Raw genomic sequence first — 19,190 nt, forward strand, 5'->3', positions numbered from 1 at the left:
ATCCGCTCATTCACTCCCCAATTGGCTGCAATGGCTGGAGCTATGCCGATCTGAAGCCAGAAGCCAGGAGCTTTCTCTGGGTCTCCCATGCAGGTTCAGGGACCCAAGGACTTGGGCCATCTTCCACTGCCTTCCCAGGCCACAGCAGAGAGCTGGATCAGAAGTGGAGCAGCCGGGCCTTGAACCGGCGCCCATAGGGGCTGCCGGCACTGCAGGTAGCGGCTTTACCCACTATGCCACAGCGCCGGCCCCTTTGCTACTGTATTCTTAGATGTTCACTCAGCTGAGCTGCTGCAGTCTCCGCCCGGGCCTGCCGGACTCCACGGCTGCTCTTGCACCTCCCGGCCCTTACGTCGCCCGGGGTTGCTCAGCGCCTCCCGGAGGAGGTAGACACAGAGCCAGCACACCCTGTCCTGCTAGCCCAGGAAGAGCGACAGCCCCCCTGACTGGCAGCTGTCTGCTCCAGTGCTGCCCCTCAGAGCGGCCTCGTGCCCACTCAGACGAACGCAGCCCCCAAGTCACTCTGTGGTCTCTGCCACATCGTCTGCTGTGCTGTGGCTGGGAGCCTGGTCATTGGCTGGCACCTGCTGGCTCGTTCATTATCCTTCTCCCGCTGATGGGACAGAAGTTCCAAGACATTCTTGCACTCAGGATGTTTGCTGTCCGGCCTTACAATAATTCCTGGTGCACTAACATGGTTAAGGGTGCCTTAGTGCCTGAACGAATGGAAAACACTCTCGGAACTTGCGTTTCAAAACACGGCCCTTCTGAATTTTTCCAAAGTCTTTCCAGTGAGGAGCAAGGCGAAGACTGACACTGTCCACATGCTGCTGCCTGACAGCCCACTGGAATCTTCCACCGGAACAGGTCCCGAGCCCAGGCCGGCAGGGCCCGTCCCCGTGGCACACGGCCGCCGCAGCAGCTCCTGCTGCTCAGAGACCCTCACTACAGTTTTTGGCAATAGCTGGGCCTGCGCCAACGCACGACTGCAAGTTGAATGGGAATGGAATAGACACAATCAGAATGTTTTTGGTTTCCTTAAAAGCCCTGTAACAACCTGTTCCCTCTCAATAAAAAAACAAATCTACTCAACAAGGTACTAACAACAACCAACTGCAGGAAATGGACAAAAGCCAGAGCTGCAGGTCTTTGCAAGGATTGAGAACGGCCACCTTTAGTTTGTCCGACTGCTGTGGCTTAAGAGACAGAGTGGAGAAATTACCTGCGGGCATTTGCTCAGACAAGATGGTGAACCTCTGAGAGACCCAGCTGCCTTCAACTGCCAAGTTCAAACCCCTGGACTGCCACGGCAGGAATGGAACCTTACAGTCGGATTTCTGATCACCTGAGTTTGGAGACGCAGATTTCCTGCGTGAGAACTTACAAAGATGCTGCCACGCTGTGTGAAAGCCCACGTCCCAGGGGTCCCAGCCACCTTCTGTGGGACGCCCTGTTGGGCTGGGAGCCTCCCAGGGTGGGCTGAGAAGGAGTGGGCATGAGGACAACAGACATCAAGGTGTGCTGGGAGCACGGGACACAGACAGCTCAAGGCTTAAGTGGGAAGAACGTTCCGTGGCCCGAAGTTCCTTCTGCAGGCACTGTCTCTGGACCAGCGGGGTCCTCACTCCTGCACCAGCTCTCAGGTAGCAGGCGGTGGGGGCTACCTCACCCCCTGCTCCTCTCCTTCCTCACAGGCCCACCTGCACTGGATTCAAGGCAGCACTGGGCGGTCCTCTTGCCACAGACGAGGTTGGCCACGTGACAGGAGCCTGGCTGAGGCGTCACAGAAGCCCCTGGAAGGCACTGCTGAGCAGTGCCTTGGCCGGCGGGGGTCAGGGACACTGACTCAGCACCTGCCTTTGGTCTCTGCTCTTGCCCCTCCTCCTGCCCGAAATGCAGGCCGGGAGCTCCGCAGGTCATCTTGCAAGCACGTGGTTGAAGACCACAGCATAAGAAGGAGTTACTGAACTCCCTTGTGCCTGAAGTGTAATAACCCCACCTTGTAGGATCACTGTCAAGAGCAAGAGACACAGCACAAGCTAAGTGCTCGGGACAGTGCTGCCCCTGTAGCACTCAGGACTCGGAATTCATCTCCGCGTGGCCACCTGACTTGGCTTACCATCCAACAACCATTCTCCATGAGAACCATCACTGCTGCAGGAAAGGGAGCCAGGCTCAGAACCGCAGGGTCTGGGATTTGAGGTAACGCAAGTGCCAAGTGCTGGAGGTAGGACTGGAATTCAGATCTGTGATTCCCGAGCCACCCCGCCATCAGGCAGGCGGCACTAACAGAGACGGGAGATAAGAAGAGACGCAGCAGGGAGCCTGCACTACGCTCACTGCCTTGCCACACTGTGACCTTTATTCCGGGGTGGAGGCGACCGAATGTATAACGTACAACGTACACGCACGATCCCTACGTGGCTCTCCTCAGTCTCTGCACGAAACAGCTTGTGAGCTCCTTGCTACCCGAGATCTTTTCAGAGCACTGGCAATGGCACCAAGCGCGTCAGCGTTGATGACCTTGGGCTATGACCTTCTGTGCCTCACTAACCCGTCTGCTGCAGAATGTCCTTGGGCGCATGAAATGGGTTAATCAAGGCTTTCTGCTTCTGGCACAGCTCCTCCCCGTCACTGTTCTCCCTTCCTTCCCTGGTGCCTTAGACACCAGCAGCTGGATTCTGCTCTCTGAGGCTTTTCTCACCTCTGACAGAGGCTTAGTTACACTGAGCTTTCAGATTCTCACAAAGGGCCTTCCCCAGATTCTGACGAGTAACTGCGCGGGTTGTCACAAAACAGGGAGGTAGGACTGGGGGAGGTAGCCCAGAGTGGCAATGGAGGAAGAGATGGCCTCCAAGACACAGCGCGCATCCCTGTGTGCCCACGCGATCCCCACTTCCCCTTACAGAAGGGCCCTGCTCCCTACATTGCCACGTTCTGCCTTAGCTTCCTCAAAGGCTACCTCAGAACTCCCCAGGCCCAAGCCTCAACTTTCTGTTAATCCCTGCTGCTTCATCTTGTACTGTTGGAACTGGAAGTCAAGGGTGAGGCTCAGAGACCAATGGCATCCTGAAGCTGCAGTTCTGAGTGGCAAACCCTAGACCAAGGTCTTCTTGTTCCAAGTGTGGTGCTCTGTTCCCCCAACCCCTACTACTTCCAGGCCCCACCTCTCCTTGCCAACGTCTGAGATCACAAGCGATGTGTCTCTGCCAGTGTTTCTCAACAGCATGATAGAGGGTTTGGCAGCGTGGCTGCGTCACATCACGCAGGGGCTGGCATGCTTTGCTCACGTGGCCTCTCTGCCTCTCATGACTTAATCACAGCCCCACCCTGCCCATCTAGTCTAAGCCAATCACTTCCTGAAGGCTCTGTCTCTAAAGACCATAGCTGTTAATACCATTAACCTAAGCCTCTGGGGATTACACCCTGCATGAGGTTACAGGGACAACTCACCTTGAAACCATCGCACCTGTGCCCAAGCTACCGAAGGCGGAGTGCCTGGTTTGAGTCCTGGCTCTGATTCTGAGTCTAGTTTCCTGCTAATGTGCACCCTGGGAGAAAGCTGGTCATGGCTCCTGACACCATGTGGGGGATCTGGAATGAGAGCCCATGGCTTTGGCCTGGCCCAGACCCAGATGTTGCGGATGCAACCTCTCTCTGTCTACCCCTCTTTCAAATAAAATGAAAATAAATGAATAAGCAAGCACGCAAGTACTTCGTAAACGCTGGCTGAGTGAACAACATGGAGGCAAGGGCTCTCCTGCTAGCATTAGGGCCAATTTCTATCTCCCAAGGAATAGAGGAAGGCGAGGTATTTCCAAATAAAACATTAAGGGGGTACCAATCTGACTTGCCAGACCCTGGAATGAGAAGTGATGGGTGCTGGCGAGGAGAAGAGTCATTGGTGGTCTAGCAGGTTTTGAGTCAGGCACTTCACACTCAGAATTTTCTTAAAAAAGCAAAACGTGGATTGCACAGAAAACATGATTAAGGATCCTATTTTGTATTCAGCTGCCAGAATGGGAGAGGACCTCCAGCCTTTCACTGGGCAAGGAATATGACTTAGGAAAATGAAAATGCAACGTAAGACGGGGCAAATACCTGTATCACACCAAGGGTCTGTCTTCAGGCCTAAACGCTTCTCTTAAGTGCGCTGAGTGTGCCTGGCACCGAGGTCTGACCCTTCACTGATCTCTAGTGCTTGGTGTATTAGGCTGCTAGCATTTGTCACCTTGACAGCCAGAGGGTGTCACAGAAGCAGGGCTTTTGACAGTAAAATCTTTTGTATTTGTGACATAGCTGCCACTCTAGGGTCAACCAAGAAAAGAGCTGAGTTGTGTATTTTTTTATTTTTTACAGGCAGAGTGGACAGTGAGAGAGAGAGACAGAGAGAAAGGTTTTCCTTTTCCGTTGGTTCACCCTCCAATGGCCGCTGTGGCTGGCGCACCGTGCTGATCCGATGGCAGGAGCCAGGTACTTATCCTGGTCTCCCATGGGGTGCAGGGCCCAAGCACTTGGGCCATCCTCCACTGCACTCCCGGGCCACAGCAGAGAGCTGGACTGGAAGAGGGGCAACCGGGACAGAATCTGGCGCCCCGACCGGGACTAGAACCTGGTGTACCGGTGCCGCAAGGCGGAGGATTAGCCTAGTGAGCTGCGGCGCTGGCCTGAGTTGTGTATTTTTAAACTTCAGAGGTCTCTAAGCCCCAGTAATTGTGGGGTGCCTCTGAGAGAGTACACACCTCTAGAAATAAAAGCAGACACAGCTGGTGCTGTACTAATAGGAAATAATCTGGGGTTCTGTCATCCTGCCCTCATTTGGGAGTTATGAGAGAGGACAGCAGTTTGACGAAGATTGACCTAAAATTCTATCATTTAGTAAAACAAGACTGAAGTGGGTTTCAGACGGACGTGTTTCGCGAATTTTAACCCAAGAAGGTTTCACTGACAGGAGGATCTAGTTAAGAGCAGGAACACATCAGGGAGCCACTTCCGGAAGTTAGAGATGGAGAGAGAGGGAAGGAGAGGGAGACTGAGTCAAATGCTGGTACACTTTGATCTCAAAATAAGCTTAATGAGGATGAAGAATTTAGATATTACATATGTTTAAAAAGAGACAGGGAATGATGTTCAATTTGGGTCCCTCTTACAGAAGAGTGAGAGGAATCGGGAGAAGCAGATGAGGGAGGAGGAGAGTCTGTGCAGAGGCCAGGGTGTCCCAGTGGTGGCACGCTGGCCCTTGGGGAGACAGGCTCTGTGTGGTTTGCTAAGTTTTTCTAAACATGCTTAGGGTTGGAACAGGGAACATGCTGACCAGTTGTTACATGTCTTTTGATAACAAAACCAGGAAGAAAAGACTTTAGTTAGAATGGAACACATTCAGAAAACGAACCCTCCGGGTCTCACAAGACCATAGCTACAGCAGAATGCCCAGGGAGGCGGTGAGCTCCCTGTGCGGAGTTCAAGTGCACACACGCCTGAAGCGCGGGGTTAGGACTCTATTACTAGGGTTATGGACACTTATTTGATTACACCCAGATGATTCTGAGTGCTCTAAGTCTGTCCCGGGCCGTAACACCTGCTCACCCGGGAGCCTCTTCGTGCCACCCCTCACTCCCTACGTCAGGCCGACTCAGAACCCTCCGATTCCAACAGGATCCTCCGGTGAAGCGCTCCTTTGCATTTGACAGAGGACCCTGCTAGTCCCGATTAGACAGACTATTTAAAATGCTTAAAGGAATCATGCAAAGTTTTGATCTCAGCGTAATTGAGAGAGAAGCTCTCTGGTGATCCTATTTTCCTTCTCACTTCTTCAAATGTCACTACTTAATTGCCTTACTGAACATTCCCAAAGATTTCACTGAAAGCTGTTTTTTTATAAATACCAGAAAGTCAGATTTATAAGATTCTTACAGTGGCAGATAGACGGATTCTAAAAACTGGCCTCTTGTAGATAATTCTTAGGTAAATATTATGACAAGTGCAGAATCAGCAGTGATGCGCGCAGTGAAACAGCAGAGCCTCTGAAATCCACGCCTGTCAAGGGGGGCCTCAGCAGAAGCCCCCGTGACAGGGACGCCACGGACGGGGTCGGGGCCGGAGTCCTCGCAGGCCGGTGGTTCCGCATCCCTCCTGGGCCTTGGCCTTCTCATTTGTGAAATACGGAATGGGTGAGAGGCTCCCAAGGCTTTCACACCCTTACCATTCCAAGATCCCGTGAGCTATGGTACTCTCGGTGCGCCTGGGAAACCTTTACTGCGTTGGATCCTCCCTTGTGTACGAACCACCACGGAGAAGGGAAGCTGCTGGAACCCAGAGGCTAATACCAAAGGACTCGATGGAGACAGCAGGCGGGTGTGGGCACTACACTCCCGCCCAGCGGGTGAGCTGCACGTACACTCCCGGTAAACAGCCGGCAGCTCGGCCCAGCTGCTCACCCACGTGTGATTATGTGTGAAGTGTGGCGAATCTAAAAATAGCCCGAGGGCAGCCACACAGGTTACTACTGTCAAGGGCTTTCAACTCAACTGTCAGCATGAAAAGAAGGGGAGTGATGGCAGCAACAGAGAAATGAACACACAGAATACAGTCTTCTGAGGCTCACAGGAAAAGGGGAGATTTAACAAACACATCTTTGCAATTCCTCTCTCTACGTCCTTGAATTCAACAGTTCAGTTCTAGGAAGGCAGTAAAATTAGAATGTTGGTAGTTTTGACAAAACAAATACCCTTTCAGTTTTGGGTTCCGGAACCATGCAGAAGTAGCACTGGCCTGTCAATTTTATCTCCTCAATAATTAAAGGGCTACGGGAGCAGGTGCCACCAAGGAATTTAGAACAGAGAAGCATCTCTGTATACTTCTTCTGCTACTAGTTATAAGAACAGCCTTGAACAGTACTTGATATTTTAAGGTATTCATTGCATGATGAAAACATGATAAGGAGTCCTCTGGAGATGAACAGAACTTAGTGAAAATAACTGACATTAGGGGAGAATCAGGAGAAATAACAACTCCCAGTGAGTTCTCACAGCCCCCCTCCCCCCAGAAGCCTGTGGCCCTGTGCGTGCTGGGCCCGTGTCGCCAGCAAGGATGCATCGCTGGGTTCTGATAAGACCGTTCCTAAGAGCTCAAAGAGCTCACGTGTCTTATCTTAGAGCCACCCTGCCCCAAATTCCAGCATGGCTTAGATCTTTTGGAATATCCAGCTGGGTGTGGGGGAGCGTGGGACTGGTCTTGGTTCTTCAACTAACTAGTTGTGGGGCCCTGGACAGGTCAGCACTCAGCTGAGTTGCCACACGTTCTTTTCTGAGCACACACAGGTCAGGGGATAGGGGTGACCTGTGCTAAATCCCCACTCTAGGCCAAGCCCTATGCCATGGCTTACAAATAGATTTGACCACAAGTTGGCAAGGTAGATATCTGGATCTCCACTTCACACGGGAGAACACATTCATAGGCAGACTTTAAAGTGACAGAGCCTAGATTCCTCTCTGGGTCCTCTGATGCCCCTGAGGATGCCCCTCCCCTCTTTCTTTCCCTGCCCGCCTGTTGGCTCCTGCCTGTTCTGTCTATGAGCAGCTCACATGTTCCCTGGCTGCCCTCTTTCAGATTTTCTGTGAATATTTGACATTTTCCAAAGCAGGGAAGGTGAGTTTTCCTGGGAAGTCCCTCCAGAATCGTCCCTTCACCCAGGCAACCAGGGTTAGTGGGGACCTTCACATCAAATGTACACTGTTCTGCCGCCTGATTCTCCTATCGGATGACCCGTCCTGAACAGCCTGGGTGAGGATAAAGCAGAATTTTAATCTTTATAAAGGTTAAAGCACTATCATGTTACAGTCAATCCTTTTCTAATGGATATTTCAATTGCTGCAATCTTGTTGTACTTTAATAATCAGAAACAGAAAAACATCACGTGGAACACGACAGCTGGACTGCAAAATCATTAGTAAAGGAAGTAAAATAAATCAAAATCAAGAGGTTCCCTTCACTTCATCTTTATGTTTTCCTCAAGTCCCTGTTTAGAATTAAAAGTGCCTGCAACACAGGAGCACCTTTGAGCGAACCACTGGTGATCACACGCATGAACTGAAACGCACGTGGGGTTCTGCACCGCATCCCTCAGCCCCTGGAGAAATCCAGCCAGGCTGTTTACAGGGAGAAGTCGTCGGTCCTGTGAAGGGATTCTGACTGAAAGTGAAACGTGTGCGCGCACACGCACACACACACACACACACACTAGTTTTGAGGCGAGTTGAGAATTCACAGCTGGTGTGGGCTTTTCTTTCCATTTTAATGAAGGTGTCTCCCCTTCCCAGGCAATGAGAAAATGCTCTTGGAGTGCTGATTGAAAGACCAGAATCAGAGCAAGAGCTGTTTGCACATTCTGAGGCTTAAGTAAAGCTGCTTTGAAAGCTGCTGTGTGTACCAAACAACTTGGAAATTTCCTAACAGGATTTTTCTAGAGTTCCAGTAAATCTTTCCCCCAATCACTTCTTTGTTCTCCTACTTAGGTCAAAGCCAAAATCAAGTAAGGCAAAGGTCACCCAAGTAGTCAAAAGCGCAAAGAATACACATACCGTTTAAAATTACAATGCTATTTCTTTGCTTAACCAACATCAGTCATATGAAATATCCTATTTACACGCAGAGTGTGTCTCCACTACTTCTTTTTGGTGCATTTAAAGGCTGCTGCTAGTAGAGAAACAGGAGCTCCCATAAGCCCAGTGCTTATCAGGCAGCAAATGAACAGCATTTGGAAAGGGGTGGGGTCAGATGAAGGTGGCACTGTTTCCTGCTGTGATGACAGCCCACCCACTGTCACCCACCAGGCTTTCCCCTGCTGCTCCTTCCTCTTGAGCCCCTCCCCCGCAGCATGCTTCAAACAGTAGAAATGAGGCTGAGGGCAGAACTGGGCCCAGCCAGCTGCCCACAGCACGTCCCTCAGGGAGCCAGCCAGGCGCTTCGACCTGCCTCTCTCAAATCCTTCAGAACCTTTATTAACATGCGTGAGGCCAGTATGGCCCTGGCTCCATGCAAATCACACATCTTGGTCACCTGAACCGTGCCTAGTGCTGACAGCTTGCTTATGGAGGTCTGAAGGTGGAGGGTTCACCTCCAGGGAAGAGCCCAGAGCCGAGCCACTCCCAGGGCCCTGCCAGCGGGAAGAGGCCTGGATTCTCCTTGGATTCGCCTCACCGCTCTGATGCACCCAGGTTTCTTACAATATTTTCCTAATCTGCTCCCAAGCTACAGATGCTCGACATTAGACAGTGGGGAAAGGAAGGATTCCATAAATGGGCTAAAGAACAGCCACACTCGGCATGACAAGACATTCTGCAAGTAGCATGGGCTCCCTGGAGCAATACACACATGACCCAGCAGAGATCGTCTCTCCCACAAAACACAGACCGTTCAGGGACGCACAGCACTGCCTGATGACCTTCTGGTACAAGCTATGGACGACCCATGCAAACTGAACTTCTTAGAATGTAGGCGCAGGCAGGAGGAAAGGTCATACGTGTGTGGCGAGTGGTTAGAAAATAATTAAAAAATAAAGACAGCATCACCAAGCTAACCACCACAACCATACTGCGGACAGGCTGCCACAGCGGAACACCCGACTGTTATCTTGAAAGCCCGGCGTCTCATTTCGGGTGCGGTACTCAGACGTTACGAAAGGTAGAGCGGCTGGGACTGGCGACCAGTCAGACTGCTTGCTGTTGAATTTCCACGCCACTTACTCGTGGTGTTAAGTTGGGAACATGATTTTGAATGCTGGGGCCACTTCCTGCATCTCTGCACTGGGGTCTCCTGAGCTGCACAGCACGGGTAGCGGTAGTGCTTCCTCCACAGGGCCTCTGTGAGGATTCCAGATGCCGTGTGTGAAGAACGCGGCATCAGCCCCGCACACAGACACCACAGAAACGCTAAGAGACAGCCCTTCCTGCTGCCCCTGTCACGGTTCCCCGGGCCGGCTCAGCTCACTCACCAAGATGCGTGTCCATCACCTTGGCACAGTATTTGCACATGGCCTCCAGGTCATTCAACTGTCCTTGAAGGAAGGAAATCTGCGCTTCTAATTCTTCTTCCTAAAACGAAGGGAATCAAGACAGAAAAACTTTCTTATATAGTAAAAGGAAATCCTCACAGGCCTCCCAATGATCTGGGCTGTTCTGAAAAGGCGTAATCTCCTTCCAAACCCAGAGAAAACAAAGAGCAAATGAACAAAACAAGCCCATCACGTCCATCACCGAGCTCTGGGCCATGTGTGGATGCTTACACGTACAACCCTGTATAGTGGACGAACATCAAGTATCTTCAATAAAGACTGAGTAACAAACTTAGGGGGGTAAACTGGATTTCAGTGGCCTCTACCTCCTTAGGCAGCTGGTACAAAAACATGCCATTTGTTTCTCACACACATTTGGGAAACCCAAAATTTCCTTTTACATAAGACAAATCTCATCATTTCCTGGTCAATGACAATCTCTTAGCATGTGAGATCTCCCAAAGCACTTAGACAAGTTTTGCCCAGCAGCCTATAAACGGCTGTTCTTACGTTTCCTCCCTGGTTACGGCACTAGAGCGTTCAGTTATTTGTTTGTCTCTAGGAGACGGTACTCTGGGTTGAACAATTAAGTGCTAAAAGACAAGTCATAGAAGTAAAAAGTCTTTATTCTAGAGGAAAACATAATACATGCAAAAACTTTCCCAGGCAAATGCAGATGATTATGGGTATTTTTCTCAGAGCAAGAGAATAATCCTCATCATTTAGGAAATTTTAAATGGAGTTAGCTAGAACAGGCAGACAGGCTGCTGCCAGGGTGGGGCCAGGCGGGACAACTGGTTTTCCAGTCTTCCAAGCTTGTCTGTGCCCATCACAACCCTCTGTGACATTCAAAAGAAGGGAAGAAAAAGAGTGAGAAGTTGACCTGCACAGGGAAATTAGCAGTTGAAAAGGTTACTCGCAGGTGTAGTGTCTGAACAACACACAGATGCGGCACTGAGAAGCATAGTTTTTAACTGCTGCCTGAAGAAGCAGCTCTTGGGACTACGCGTGGAAATGTTCAACGCAGAAAACAGACACAGCAGACGGCGCCTTGTTGTGCAACGTCCACTGCCGGATCACACACGCGCTGACCATGTTTTCACAAATCCTAAGTGCAGCAGCCTCTCCAAGCCTCGTCTGAGGACAAATGCCACCGGAAGCAGCTCAGCTGAAGGCTGATCACAAGGAATTATGGGTAGGGCAGGTGCTGCCCCCTCCTCACTCTTCAGACCGGAAATCAGGGTGGAAAAGGATGGGGTGTTTCTGGACATTGTTCTGCTCGCCATTCTCCTGTGTTTTTGCATAGGCTTGAATTGGCCTGTGTTATAGGGAGTAAGACACAGAAGATGACATCTGCTGATTAACTATGGTTGTGGTAGTCTACATAGATGGTCACCATCCCTCTCTTCCCTTCCTCAACATCCATGCTGCCCCACTCATTCAGGGGGAGAATGGATCTCCCCTTCAGCTGAATCTGGACTGGCCTTGAATCTGAGAACGCTGCAGAAGTCAAACTGTGCCAATGCAGGGCAAGTTCAAGAGGCCGGCCGACTTCTGCTTTCACTAGAGGACGACAGCTGTCAGGCTGTGGAGAAGTTCAGGCTGGAAACACAGAGAGGAGGGAACACGCAGGGAGGGAGAGGCCCCAGGGGCCTCTGAACAAGTGCTTGAAGTTTTCCTGGGCCTTTCTGTTCAACCCAGCTACAGGCAGCCAAGTGAGTGGCCGGGTCAGCAGTGTGTGGAGCAGAAGTGCAGCTTACCAGAGCCCTGTCCGAATTCCTGACCCTCACACCTATGTGCAACAACAGTGCTGTTGTTCTGGTGGGAGGATGGGAAGAACACTCAGCCAGGACAGGGGACGAGGAAACTGACGCTCTATTCCTGGTACTGCCACTAACAAGTCATGTGACCTTAAGCAATCCTCCACCGCCCTGAGCCTGCCTAAGGCTGGAACCCTGGAGAACACTGAAGTCACAGGCCTTGCTCCCAAGGAGCAAACTGGAACTGGAAGTTGGAGAGAGCAAGTGGCACAACACGCTCCGGGACGCATTAGTGTACAGCGAAGGCTTCTAGTGAGGTAAGAAACAGTGCTGCAGGAATCCAGCTCCCAGCCTCCTGTCCCTCTGCAGCACACGACACAAACCCACCTGACTGAGTCTGCAAGGGCCCCAGGGCTTGACAGTCTTCTAAAACAGGGCCCAGCCCTCTCCTTGCCTGTGGCTACCAGCTGGGGTGCCGCCGGCCCAGGGCAGACAAAGGGCACTAGGAACGCAATGCTCCCTGGTAAAGCCATCTTCCGAGTTTTACCCTATGCATGAGTTTCTCTGGATTAGCAACTGCAGCTTTCGAAATACAAACACCTCTGGGAGCTTTAATGTCTGGCAGTCATTCCTTCCTCAACAGCTTTATGTTGTGCAGTTGGCTTTCTGCGTAAAAGCTGGGAGGGAAGAACTTCAAAGGACACACCATAGGGAAGACAGGCACAGCCTATTGGTGGGGAGGCACTGGACAGCCGGAAGAAAATGCATCGCTCAAAGTGGGCCTCCTGTGCCTCGCTTTTTACCGTCCGGGCAGGAACATTATTGCAATAAAGACAGTGATGGGCCTGGGCCCCTCTGCATCATGTGGTGCACACAACTTGTGCAGGGGGACAGGGCAGCCCAGGGCACCTGCTGGGGAAACGCGCAGGATATAAACCCACAGTTTCCAAGTTTGCTGTTTCGCTCTTGGCTCTGGTGCCAGCAACTGAAGACCTTCTTGCAAGCGTAAAACACATGTAAATCCTGAGACAGAGTCTGTCTGTCTCAAGATACACAGGACAGAAAAAGGCAACAACGTTCGCTCATTTAAACCTTCTTTTTTGGGAAGTGGAGTGAGGGGTCTAGGGGAACCCTTTGCATTACTACCCAAGTTTTATTTTGTAAATTAAAAATTACTCTGGAATTTAAAAAATAAAAATTAAAAAAGCCTTTTTTTTCAAAGAAAAGCTTATGAAAAAGCCCAGGTTATGAGGTAACAGGGGGCTACTCTAGTTGAAGCCGGCTGAGGGGCGCAGAACCTCTTACAGCAGGAAGCCGGAGATCCACTGTATCACCCCTCTGGAGCTCGCTTCACCTCAGAATATTCCCCAAGCCCTGAACCAACACTGAGGCTTTATAAATAGAAACAGGATCACTTGGAGGCAACAGGGCGGCTTGTCATTTATTCCTTGCTGTATTATATAATTCCAGAGAAAAAGAGAGAGCCAAGAATCATGCTTCTAAAATTGTGGAACTGATTTTCCATTTCTATCTTGGTTTCTCATGCTCCACACGCCTCCTAGCTAACAAAGCTTCAACACTGACAGTACCACCCATTTGTTTTCATTATGCTGGTTCTTTCTAATCAAAAATAAGTGCTTGGCTAATTGCCTTTAAGATTTATGAAAACAACCAGTTAGCTTAATTTTTATGTGCAAATAAGACACTGAAGAGAAACGCTTATTATATTTACTTTTGTAAATATGTTTTGCGTCCCATCACAGGGGGCACGGCAGAATTCTGGAGTAGACACATATGGGTTCGAATCCTGCCAGTTACGAGCTCGTCTTGGACAAGTGCCTTCATTTCTCGGTGTCCTCGCCCTCCGCTCGCAGAACTGGTGAGGGAGTGAAATGAGAACATAGCACGATGTCTGGCACAGGGTGCCAGGTACTCAACAGTGGTAAACAGGTTTTAAAAATTATATAATCAGGTTAAAAGAGTGCGAGGGATTTAAGTAGGAGGTTTTGATTCACTGTTGGAAAACCCTGGTTTCCGGTTTTAAAGCCTTCATGTGGCTTAGCACAGAAAGATTAATTAGGGCTTAGGAATTCATCAGTGCCTCTGTTCTGGATAGCAAATTAATACTCCAGGGAAGAGGTGGACGGGGATTAGGCAGGTAAGGGCCACAGGCAGAGCACAGTGGACAACTCTGCCAACCGCACCTGGGAGCCCTGTGGCCAGAGGATGAGGGTCGCTCTGCAGAAGAGCACAAGCTAGCATCTAGTCTCCCCATAGTGATTACAATGTGCCAGACACTGAGCTTTGCATGGATTAGCACGCTTAATCCTCTCAGCAAATCTGTGTGCTGTACTCTCTCAGTCTCCTCCAGGAAACATGGCCTGCTCTGCCAGCCACGTGCTCAGGTTCGACAGCTCTTGAGAACTCAGCTCCCCGGGCCCGCTGGTCCCCCTCTCCACTATGTGCCCACCCCTTCCTGTGTGTGACTGCGGTGGTCCTTCAGTGCATAGCCCCCATCTCTGTTCCATTTAAGTGAACGCACCGCCTGAACATTGAGTCCCAGCCCCGAACTGCTTGCTAAATCACTTTCCTTCTAAATCAGTCAGGTATGATGGGCTCTGTTCCGCTGTGCGTTAGTTTTCATTTTGACCGATTAATCTGAAGAGCTGGGGTTTTGAACTTGCTTTGCTGTTCCCACCGTCATCTCCTCCCAAACAGCTGATGCCTCTACACATTTCTCCCGGAATTCTCCATATCTCAGTTGTTCATCAGAGATGCATTTTACGGATGTTCTAAGAGTCCTTCAAATTCTTTCTGCTGTGACTTGGTTCAAAACAGGAAGAGTTTTTGTAGTTTATTATGTATCTACTTGCTCATTCATTTATTCAACAAACAGATTCATTTGTGCTTTGTTTGGTCTTGCGGGAAACATAGTAATGAATGAGACAGGGACTCTGACGTCTAACAGGTCAGAGAAGGTGAGACCTGTACACCTGTACGGGAGAAGAGTCTCGCTGGTTCTGCAGAAGAGTGATGAGATTTTTCACAATTCCGATTTCTGACTGTGGAAATGGAGAGGTAGCATTTTGGGGGAGGGGATCTTGAAGAAGGAGTGGGGTTTGGCTCAGAGAAAAATGATGACCAAGGATGTTTTCGGAGGCAGGGCAGGTCACAGAGAGGTGGTGGAGGCAGAATGTGGCACACGGGTGAGCAACCAGTCACGGGGCTGGGCCACAGCACCCGGGCAGCAGGAGTTGAGATTTCGGCAGAAAAGCTTCCCTTCCCACACATCTTCATCTCTTCCTTTTGGGGGTCCTGCAGACTGTGGGGGCCACTGTCCCTGACACGCACAGGCTGGGGTGGTGTCTCTGGGCTTGGACTAGGTGGGGAGGAGAGGCACGGGGTGCAGGTCTGCTCAGTGTCGAAGTGGGTGTCCTCAGATCATGAGAGAAGCAGACAAGGGAAACAACGCTGACTGCAGGCGGCAGGAACGGGCTAAATATAGCAGCCGGAAGACAGGAAAGACGCCCAGTCTTTCTTGAACAGATGGGGGAACAAGAAGTGGGAAGTGAAGGAAACAGCAAGTCTCGAGGGGAAAAGGCAGGGAGGCCGGGGGTGTTCTGAGGAAGCTGTGGTGTGCACAAGGGCAACACGCACACAGTGTGAATGGAATCCAAGCCAGACGCATACGGCAGCAGCAGAGGAAGCCACCGCCAGATAAAATGGGAGAGGAGCACCGAGACGCGGTGGCAGTACACAGAGAAGGGGTATGGTGTGCGCAGTCGTACAGCCGGGCTGCAGAACAAGCTGCAACACCAATCCCAAGCCCCAGAGCAAACACAGGCTAAGCTGGCTGCTGACCACCGCTGTGGTCGTGACTACTCTGCAAAGCTCTCGGAGCCTGGCAGCCGAAACAGCTGTAAGCTCACAGGACTGGGGGAGGATTTCATTACACGAGATTTCCCAAATGAAATACTTTGTTTAGTGCTTGGCACGTGGTAAACTCTCAATAAATGCTGACTTTATTGTTGTCTCCAGATTATTACTCCAATCCTGAAAAGTTACTCCAAGGAATTTTGGATGCATGCAAACACAAAACTGCTTGAATCATCCCGCACATTCAATGGGAAAATGCACACACACACACATACACACACACACCCTCACATAAATCGTCAATGTCTAATGGCCAGTGACTTCGGTAACTTGTGGTACATTCACGAACAGAATACCATGCAAGGTTTAAAAGTGTTCTTACAGAACACTTAATAATATGTCATATACTAATTGGGAAAACAGGTTACAAAGTAGTAGATAAAGAATAATTTTGATTATGAAAAATAATGTGCATAAGAGAATTTATGCTAGTTATTCTTCCAGTGGTGAGATTAGAGATTTTTTCCTTTCTTTATTGCTCATCCCCCACCCCCTGGATTTTCTACAGTGACAGTGGATATTTTGGTAATAAGAAAATCAAGGTTTTATGCAAATAGCATAATGGAGAAAGAATTTTAGAAAGGAAAGTAAAAGGTGATTACCAAGGTGAAAAAAGAGGTGTTAATACTTTTAAATGATCAAAATTGATTCCAAATCAAACTCTAAACAACACTGTATACTTGTGGACAAATCTGTGCTTTATAAAAAATAGTAAGGAAAACTTAAAACGAAATGCCTAGTGAAAAAAAAAGTGATTAAACAGAACTTGCATAGTAGAGGGCTTTACTACTAAAATGGGAGCACGCATGGCCATTGCTCTTCATGTGTAGAAAGAATATGATTTTTAAAAAAGACTTGTTTATGCATTTGAAAGAGAGAGAGAGAGAGAGAGAGAGAGAGAGAATGAATCTCTTCCATCCACTGGTTCTCTCCCCAAATGGCTGTAATGGCCAAGGCTGGGCGGGCCTAAGCCAGGAGCCAAGAGGCAGGAGCTTCTTCCAAGTCTCCCATGTGGGTGCTGGAGCCCAAGTAGCTGGGGCATCTTCTGCTGCTTTCCCAGGTGCATTACTGGGGAGCTGAATCAGAAGTGGTGCAGCTGGGTCTCTATCCGGTGTCCGCAAGGGATCATGGGATGCCAGCCTTGCAGGCGGCAGCTTCAACCCACTATGCCACAACGCTGGCCCCAAGAACGTGATTCTTAGATACTTAAAGGAGCCTGCGTTGTGGTGCAGCAGACTTCGCTATTGCTTGAAATGCCAGCATTCTGTATCACTGGTGCCAGTCCCAGCTGCTCAGCTTCCAATGTAGCTCCCTGCTGATGCACCTGCCAGCCTGGCTCCTCCCCAACTGTGCTGCCTCGGTTGGCCCTAAGAGAGACCATCCCGCTCCCTTCTCCACAGCAGCGCAGGCAGAGCCGGTGAGCAGGTTCACAAGGTGCAGTACACAGGAAACACCCAAACTTCCTTTACCAAACTGCAACCTGATTCTCAGCATGTCCTCGGAGTGGCTGATTGCATAGCAAATCACCTTCACTGGTTCTCAGGTGAGTGACACAGCGCCACATCTCTTTTGAGGTCAGGTGTTGGCGGGTTAAAATAACCAACTCAGATCATGTGTTTGCCATGGGTCAGACATTTAGCATGTGGACTGTAAATATTTTTTAAAGATTTATTTTATTTATTTGAAAGAATTACAGAGAGAGGTAGAGCCAGAGAGGGAGACAGCGAGAGAGGTCTTCCATCCTCTGCTTCAGAACTCCCCAAATGACCGCAACAGCCAGAACTGTGCTGATCTGAAGCCAGGAGCCAGGAGCTTTCTCTGGATCCCCCACATGGGTGCAGGGGCCCAAGCACTTGGGCCATCTTCTACTGTTTTCCCAGGCCACAGCAGAGAGCTGGATTGGAAGTGGAGCAGCCAGGACTTGAACTGATGCCCACATGGGATGCCAGTGCTGCAGGCCAGGGCTTTAACCTGCTGTGCCACAGCGTCAGCCCCGTGCAAATATTTTTTAAGTAGAACGTGGAAGGCCCACAAATTGAAGAGAGAAATTTTCTTTCTTATGTAGCTGCCTCTCATTATTTTGACTGAGGGAGTAAAAAGATCCTAGTTTCTTACCCCATTTTATTCTTTGGCTCTACCTGATGAAGCAGAAAGCTCCCAATGCTAAAGTCATGACTGGTACCTTTTCCTGTAGATGGAGCTAACCACAGCCTCCCTATGCCTCAGTCCCATCATCTGTGAAATGGGAGGTAACTACAGCAGGGACCTCACAGGGGATAAACCTGGAGGATTAATGGAGCTCAGAACTGAGGGCCCAACACAGAAAGCACTCTACAATCACCAGCACTTGGCCAGCATCTACAAGGAGAACTTGTAGGACAGATTTGAAACTTTAGGATATAGTTGAAACTTGCTTTCTGTGTGCAAAGTATCATTCCTGATTGGGTATTCAATTAATCTTACTTCGAACAATTCTTGTGGCTCTTTAATATGCATGAAAATAACCTGAGGGCCTTGAAATTCACTGGGTCTGGGGGGCCAGCGGTTCACATTTCTAACCAGCTCCCAGGGCCAGAGGCAGCTGCTCCAAAGATCACAATCTGGGTGCTGGGATTTACAGGAGCCACTTCGGGCCCTCCGATCCATGATTTACGGCTGAGTGCAGCTTCCAATCCTTTTGGGAAGGCTGTAAAATACTTTACTATCTCCCCGCTCTAAGGCAGCGTTAACAGATGGCTGCGTGGTGAGATGCATACTTGGTGATGGTCCAAAAGCCCTCTTCTCAGCGAGCAGTCAGACGCAGGGGGCAGAGAAGCAGGGTGACGAGCTTCCGGGACAGCCTTCCAGCCCCTTGACTGCACAGAGCGGCCCCCTTATTCTATTCAGAGCGAATGCACAGACCCCTCGGAATCAATTTATTCCACTGGAAACGCAAGTACTTACGAACTGCATGTTGAACAACACAAGTGACAGGGAAGTTAATTTTGTGGGATGCCACATGCTCTTTTCTGTAACTTTGGATCCAAAGGCTGCATGTAAAGGGTGCTTTTCAAACATGAAGGCAGCAAAAAGGGTACTTCCACCATAATTCATGGTATTTACATTCACCCCTGATGTTTTAGAAATCTTTATAAAAATAATAAGAAGTGCTAAGAAATTTTGGCCTTTGAAAATATGCTTTTATGCCTACTGCTGCTTCAACACTGTGAGCTATTTTATCCTTTGTTTTTCTAAAAGTTGCTTATAAAAACAATAAACAGGATAAACAGGAAAGATGAGAACAGTGCCCGAAAACACCGATTTACTCTCATGTGCTACAGATCCTAAAGTAAATTACATAAGCTTACAATCCTTGAGTAAATATACTGGAAACGAACATAAAACCTTTAACTAGGACCGACGTCGCATAGATACAACCAGAGCGGGAAGTCCAGCTCACGTGC

At 49.7% G+C, this 19,190-nt stretch overlaps 1 protein-coding gene across 9 annotated transcripts in view; it reads right to left on the reverse strand.

Annotated features, from left to right (window-relative positions):
• TBC1D5 (TBC1 domain family member 5) overlaps nucleotides 1–19,190 on the reverse strand; it is a 602,613-nt gene that overhangs the window by 9,570 nt on the left and 573,853 nt on the right. For all 9 annotated transcript variants that reach the window (XM_070072843.1, XM_017346738.3, XM_008266048.4 and 6 more), the window contains one exon: nucleotides 9,992–10,091. In XM_070072843.1, the coding sequence (XP_069928944.1) occupies nucleotides 9,992–10,091 (100 nt within the window). The remainder of the gene's footprint in view (nucleotides 1–9,991; nucleotides 10,092–19,190) is intronic.

This window comes from Oryctolagus cuniculus, chromosome 4 (genome assembly GCF_964237555.1).
Source record: "Oryctolagus cuniculus chromosome 4, mOryCun1.1, whole genome shotgun sequence".
Classification (NCBI taxonomy): Eukaryota; Metazoa; Chordata; class Mammalia; order Lagomorpha; family Leporidae; genus Oryctolagus; species Oryctolagus cuniculus.